Source organism: Martes martes, assembly GCF_963455335.1.
Source record: "Martes martes genome assembly, chromosome: 6".
NCBI lineage: Eukaryota > Metazoa > Chordata > Mammalia > Carnivora > Mustelidae > Martes > Martes martes.
The window spans coordinates 125932589-125939542 of record NC_137893.1 but is presented as its reverse complement, the minus strand read 5'-3'; the positions used below and the strand labels follow the sequence as shown (position 1 = coordinate 125939542).

At 52.7% G+C, this 6954-nt stretch overlaps 2 protein-coding genes across 3 annotated transcripts in view; one reads left to right on the top strand and one right to left on the bottom strand.

The window, feature by feature from the left end:
* Positions 1-593: 593 nt before the first annotated feature.
* On the top strand, positions 594-4774 carry TUBB2A (tubulin beta 2A class IIa). Of its 2 annotated transcripts, XM_080806989.1 has the most exons (4): positions 594-746; positions 2017-2125; positions 2473-2583; positions 3523-4774. In XM_080806989.1, exons 1-4 carry the CDS (start codon positions 690-692, stop codon positions 4581-4583), a joined length of 1338 nt encoding a protein of 445 aa, XP_080663115.1. In that variant the 5' UTR covers positions 594-689; the 3' UTR covers positions 4584-4774. The 2 variants fall into 2 exon arrangements, with proteins under 2 accessions (XP_080663115.1, XP_080663116.1); XM_080806990.1 differs by lacking the exons at positions 594-746; positions 2017-2125 and having other exon boundaries at positions 2473-2920.
* Positions 4775-5294: 520 nt separating this feature from the next.
* Positions 5295-6954, bottom strand: part of BPHL (biphenyl hydrolase like) — a 36665-nt gene continuing 35005 nt past the window's right edge. The window contains exon 7 of the mRNA XM_080806992.1: positions 5295-5820. Coding sequence (XP_080663118.1) covers positions 5721-5820 — 100 coding nt within the window. The 3' untranslated portion in view covers positions 5295-5720. The remainder of the gene's footprint in view (positions 5821-6954) is intronic.

The following is a 6954-nucleotide window of genomic DNA, read 5'->3' as shown; positions in this document are numbered from 1 at the left end:
CCACTCTCCTCCATCCTCCACCCCCTCCCCACGTTTAGACTATTCCCACCCGGAACAGAAAGAGAACGTGGCCCGGAGTCCAGGACCCCTGCCCAAGGGAGTCAGGAAACCTAAGGAACAACTGTAGGGCCCACTGACCATTCTAGACTCCCCGCTCCAAGGGGGTCCTGGCTGCCTCTCACCTTCCCCCCGGAGGCGAGGACCCTTTTGGAGGCAGCCCCCCGCCTCCGTCCCAGAACCCAGGATTCCAGCGCCCCCCTCTCGGGTGTCCAGAGTGGATGGGTGGGTGGGGATGCGGTGTTACTGAAAAAGCCAGTGCAAGGGTGGGGCCGCGTCAGTCGTTCAAGCCGACCCGGCCTGGCTGGGCCTGAGGCCCGGACACCGCCCTCGGCGGCCAGACGCGGGGGCTGGAGCCCTCTCGCGAGCCTACAGGCGCGGACTCTGGCCCGAGCGCCCCCGCACCTCGCACCGCGCCCCAGCTCCCCCTCGTGGTGCCGCAGTCTGCGGGGCCCCGCCCCCAACCCCGCCCGCCATTACGTCATCGCGGGCCAGACCGGGGCGGGGGCGACTCCCCCGGTATAAAAGGCGGGGCTGGGGGGCGGCGACTGGTCTCTGCTGCGGAGTCCGCCCGTCGCGCCGCGCGCACAGCTCAGAGGGCCAGCGCCACCACCCCCTCCGCAGCCGGCACCATGCGTGAGATCGTGCACATCCAGGCGGGCCAGTGCGGCAACCAGATCGGCGCCAAGGTGGGCGCGCCGCCGTGCAGGGGCCAGGGAAGGGGAGGCAGGCCCCGAGGGTGCGACCCGGGTGGGGGTGGCGGGACCCCAGGACGCGGGCCAGGGCAGGGGCCGGGGGGAGATGGCGGCGGCTCTCGCCGGCCCCGTTGGCGCATTCTCGGCGGAGCCGCCGGGCGGGGCCCAGGAAACCACACAACCTGCCACGATGCGCGCGGCGACGCAGTGGTGTGTGCCTTAATCAAGGCCCTTTGAAATTTCCTCGGACACATCCCTTATGCGAGAGGTAGTCGGCATTTCCCTGGGTGTATTACTCTCTAGAATTTGGATAGGGAGAACGCTCATATTAATCCAGTGGCCTTATGTGGAATTTAATTTGTACATTTTCCTCTGTAGTTTGAATGAAAAATATGCAGTGTCATTGGGGTGACATGCTAGAGAGACTTCTTGTTGGGTTTCAAAGTCGAGGATGTTAGATTATTTCCCAAATATGAGCACCATCGGCATGATGAGACATCATGTCCGAGTCTGGCTTCCTGTCTGAGAGGCGGCAGGTGACGTCCCGGCGCTGTGACTGCCGACCACAGTGGGCGAGGCAGAAGCCAGCCTGGTGCAAGGGTGTGGGCGGGCCCCTGGACAAGGACGTGGTCTCTTTCACAACCGCCATATTGCCCACCCTAACCTCCCCGCCCCCTTTCCTGCTACTAATTCACAATGAAGCCTGTGCCCTCACCGTGCCCAGCTCTATCCACTGTCCCCAGTCGGCGTCCCAGACTGCTCCAACCTGTCCTTCCCCACCCACCCCTGCCTGTGGGTAGGGGCGGCAGACTTTATGGATATCAGTGGTCTGAAACCGCTCTGCCTGGAGGGCTGGGTGGGGTTTGCACCAGGAGACCTTGATCCCTGGAGGCAGTCAAGGGGCGGGGTCCAAGTGGTCCTGGGTCCTCCCAGGACCCACCCATCAGCTGGGATGTTGTGACATTCAGCCCTGCCTGGGGGTGATGGCCTCCCCAGCATCCATGGCTTTCTGGAGGAGCGCAGCTGCTGTGCCCACCCTCTGTGCCCTTCCCAGCTTTTCAGTCTGTCGCCATCCTATGGCCAGTGCTCTGCGGATTTCCAAGCCCCTCTGCAGCAGCCCCTGGAGGAATGGGGGTGCAGCTCTAGGACTCCTTCACTGGCTGACCACAGTGGCCGCTGTTCCAAGGACATGAGAGGGAGAGAAGGGCCATCCTTACTGAGGTTTAGGATGTCCGCCCATCATGTGATTTTTTTTTCTCCCCAGTTTTGGGAGGTGATCAGTGATGAGCATGGGATCGACCCCACTGGCAGTTACCATGGAGACAGTGACTTGCAGCTGGAGAGAATCAACGTGTACTACAATGAAGCTGCTGGTGATTATTCGAATGTTTTTTGCCCAGTCAAGCTTGCTTTGCATACTGTGGCAGACAGAATGGATGAGGAACAGATAAATGACAAAGAGATGCTTCTTGCATTCGTTTTAAATGTCAACTGCTAAAAACGACACGTTAGATAGTTCCTCACGACTCCTGCATGTTGGCCATGACTAAGCATGCCATTATCCCCTCTTCTGAGGCAGAAAAGCACCTCTGTTTGCTCACTTTTGTGTCGGATGCTAGAATTTTCTCTAATGATTCTGCTGTGAAACGCGCATAGGGCACAGCCTTGTCTGTGATGCCTTTGCCGGCTGCACATCTAAGTCCGGCTCTGTTCCCCACAGGTAACAAGTACGTCCCCCGGGCCATCCTGGTGGACCTGGAGCCGGGCACCATGGACTCCGTCAGGTCTGGGCCATTTGGCCAGATCTTCAGGCCGGACAACTTTGTCTTCGGTATGTAGTCGTGATCAGTGGCAGCTGGCTCAGTGAGTCTCCCTTCTCAGCACTGTGCAGATCACCTCTCTTAGGATCGAATGCCAGCGTTGAGACTGTGTGTCCACAGGGATCCCTGGGTCCTGGCCTGATTCCACCGAATCCTGGGGCAGCCCCTTCTCTGGCCCCTCTCTGGGCAGCTCAAGGAACAGTGTCAGCCTGCAGAGGGCCATATGCCCCCTTTTCCCCCTCCCCCCACTGCAGAGGAGCCTGTGACCGTGAAGAATACAGAGCAGTGGCTAACCTTGCAGCAGGAGTTAATGGGCTGCTGGTGACGTCAGAGGACCAGGGCCCGCAGGTAACCATGTCAGGAAGCCAAAGGCCAGAGGCGCAGGTTATGACCGGAAGTGGGGCCAGCGGCTTGGAGCCCGTCTTCTCTTCGGATCATAGTGTGCCCTTGCCCTCGCCCATTTATGGTACCTAATGTAAATATTTACAGAAGGTTCCTGTTCCTAATTTTAAAACCAGTCCAGTTTTGGGATGCCTTGTTTAAGCGTTTGCCTTCAGCTCAGGTCATGATCCCAGGGTCCTGGGATTGAGCCCTGAGTCAGACTCCCTGCCCAGCAGGGGAGTCTGCTTCTTTCTCCCGCTGTGCCACTACTTGTGCTCTTCTCTAGTTCAATCTCTCTCTCAAAAACAAAACAAAACAAAAAACCCAATTGGGTTTTTCTAAACCATCTTGTTGATCAGTTAATAACTGCATCTGAACCAAACTTGCTTTTTATCTTATTATGATGTCCAGTGTTTTTGAGGATCATTGATGTATAGAAAATTTTCCATAGTCAAAAAAAGGTATCTAAAAGAGACGAATCTGCAAACTTAAGATTAGTCTACAGTCAGATGACAGAATTCAGAACTCCTAATGTTTAAGTGTCTAATATTCTCCTTTCCGTCTGGCAGGCCAGAGTGGTGCGGGAAACAACTGGGCAAAGGGTCACTACACAGAGGGAGCTGAACTCGTGGACTCGGTCCTGGACGTGGTGAGGAAGGAGTCAGAGAGCTGTGACTGTCTGCAGGGCTTCCAGCTGACCCACTCGCTGGGGGGCGGCACGGGGTCTGGGATGGGCACGCTGCTCATCAGCAAGATCCGGGAGGAGTACCCAGACCGCATCATGAACACCTTCAGCGTCATGCCCTCGCCCAAGGTGTCCGACACGGTGGTCGAGCCCTACAACGCCACCCTGTCCGTGCACCAGCTGGTGGAGAACACCGATGAGACCTACTCCATCGACAACGAGGCCCTGTACGACATCTGCTTCCGCACCCTGAAACTGACCACCCCCACGTACGGAGACCTCAACCACCTGGTGTCGGCCACCATGAGCGGCGTCACCACCTGCCTGCGCTTCCCGGGCCAGCTGAACGCCGACCTGCGCAAGCTGGCCGTGAACATGGTGCCCTTCCCGCGCCTGCACTTCTTCATGCCCGGCTTCGCACCGCTGACCAGCCGGGGCAGCCAGCAGTACCGCGCGCTCACGGTGCCCGAGCTCACGCAGCAGATGTTCGACTCCAAGAACATGATGGCCGCCTGCGACCCGCGCCACGGCCGCTACCTGACCGTGGCCGCCATCTTCCGCGGCCGCATGTCCATGAAGGAGGTGGACGAGCAGATGCTCAACGTGCAGAACAAGAACAGCAGCTACTTCGTCGAGTGGATCCCCAACAACGTGAAGACGGCCGTGTGCGACATCCCGCCGCGCGGCCTCAAGATGTCGGCCACCTTCATCGGCAACAGCACGGCCATCCAGGAGCTGTTCAAGCGCATCTCGGAGCAGTTCACGGCCATGTTCCGGCGCAAGGCCTTCCTGCACTGGTACACGGGCGAGGGCATGGATGAGATGGAGTTCACCGAGGCCGAGAGCAACATGAACGACCTGGTGTCCGAGTACCAGCAGTACCAGGACGCCACGGCCGATGAACAGGGGGAGTTCGAGGAGGAGGAGGGCGAGGATGAGGCTTAAGAACTTCTCAGCTAAATCGTGCATCTTTAGTGAACTTCTGTTGTCCTCAATCAAGCATGGTCTTTCTATTTGTATACTATGGTGCTCCGTTTTGCTCTGTCAGAAATTCACACTGTTGATGTAATAATGTGGAACTCCTAAAAATTACAGTATTGTCTAAGATATCTATACTAATAAAAAAGCATGTGTCCAAAACTTTGTGGTCTCTTTAATTTCATTTAAGGCAATTCTTATTCTTCCATTGAATGCTGCTTAAATATGTTTCTGAGTTTAGTAACTTTAACAAAACTAGGATTTCTGCTTTAATGTTTTTAATTAATAGCCTTTCTGCTCTTTTAGGGAAGACAGATGAAGAGACAAATTTTTTCATCTTCACAGGCCCAACATGAAAGTAAAGGAACCCAGGAAATGTGTTGAGTGAATGGAGATTTAAGGACAGAGCAAACCTGCCTACCTTATTTGCTGTAGTTCCAGCAACTCTGTGAAAACGTAGTATCAAGGGCCCTAAGCAAGGACTTTCTTCTTTCTCTCTGCTTTGACAATGTGATAAATTGAAGTAAAAAGACTAGTGATTACCTCTCAGATGAAAGGGACAGCATAATTCAAGAGTCAAGTTATCTGAAATCACAGTCATAAATACTCCAAAGGCTTCACCTAAGGTTCACTGGAGAGAAAGTGTATCAGAATCAGAATGGTAGAAATTCACAACTCTAATGTTAAAAAAAAATCAGCTTTAATTTTTGCAGCACTTAGAGCTAGAAAACATTTTAATATGTCATTATTTCTATTTGACCGGGAGCAGTTTGCAGGGAGGTATAGAAAGCAGGGGGAGGCAGGTGAGCTGAGGAGGGACAGCAGTGTGTTTCTAAAAAAAATTTTTTTTTTAAAGATTTTATTTATTTATCTGACAGAGATCACAAGTAGGCAGAGAGGCAGGCAGAGAGAGAGAGGGGGAAGCAGGCTCCCCGTGGAGCAGAGCACCCGATGTGGGGCTCGATCCCAGGACTCTAGGATCATGACCAGAGCCAAAGGCAGAGGCCCCAATCCACTGAGCCACCCAGGCGCCCCAGCAGTGTGTTTCTAAGGCAACAACAGGCTCGAGCCCCACAGTAAGGAATCCCCAGGTCCCTGCTGTTCTCAGGGGCATTTTCCCAGCAAGAAGTCTTCTGCTAACTTATTGAATTCATTTGCAAAACGTAGGTGCAGGTTGTGCTTGCCTTGCGGCATCAGATGCAACCTAAAAAAAAAAAAAAAAAAAAAAGTTTGTGATTAAATGGCACATCATTTAAAACTCTTAAGCTTTCTAACATTTGGTGAAAGTCTCAAGTAAAAACCTGGCTGATCTTTTTTTTTTTCATGATGACTACTGGGGAGGAAAGGTAAGGTACGCAATATAAACTTTCCCTGAATATAGACGTTGAGGGAAAGAGCTGCTTGGAGCATTTACAGCCAAATTGGGGTTGACTTAACAGAGCACACACATTGGAATTTGTATTTGGAATTTGAAACTGTATCATGTAGCAAATGGTTTGACTTTAAATCTGACTGAGAGCAGGGGATGTGATTTGGTCATTACCTAAGAGGGGAAACCCCATTTTAATAAGGTTGATTTTAAAAGAGAAGGCTGGAGAGCCAAGAAAAATACGAAACATCCAGAATCCACTGGATTGTAACAGGTGAGCTTCCTTGGATATCCTAGAGTGAAAGCCCAGATCAGAAATTGCAGCCCCCAGCAGCCTGCCATTTAAGGTTCAGAATCACCCTGTCACTTTTGCAGGATTGAAGAAGTCTGAATAGAAGCTACACACAAAGGGCAAGTAAGTGTTCCTGGGGCCCTTGAGGGCAGCTGGGGCCGGCCTCAGCAACTCTTTGTTCTGCAGCTGTCACAACATGTCTTGTGGCAAACCTCACTGTGCTCATAAGACTTCTTTCATAAGCTTTTGGTCAAATGTGGCTGGTTTGCAATTTCTTAAATATAGGCAGTCTTCTTTGAGTTCTATGTTTTATTTATTGGCTATAAAAGTGCAGAAACAAAGTGTTCATCAAAGCTTCTAGGATACAGGCACAAGTTCAAGCTGTTTTGTCTATAATAACAATGGGACATTAAACGGATCCTATTGGTGCAAATGCCAGTTACTATACTGCCGAGTTCTCTGACCTTTCAACAACTGGGGGTTGAGAGCTCTAAGAACTTCACGGAGGATTTGTAGGGTTAAGGAGCTGGGGGAATCGAGCTGTCCTTGGACAATGTTGGGCCCCCTGTAACTCAACCACGTGGGGTGTAGGGTAGGAGTACCTAGACACATGATTATCTACTTGAAAGGAGGATATATTACTGGCATTTTCTGAAGCCCTTGGAAAAGCTAATAAT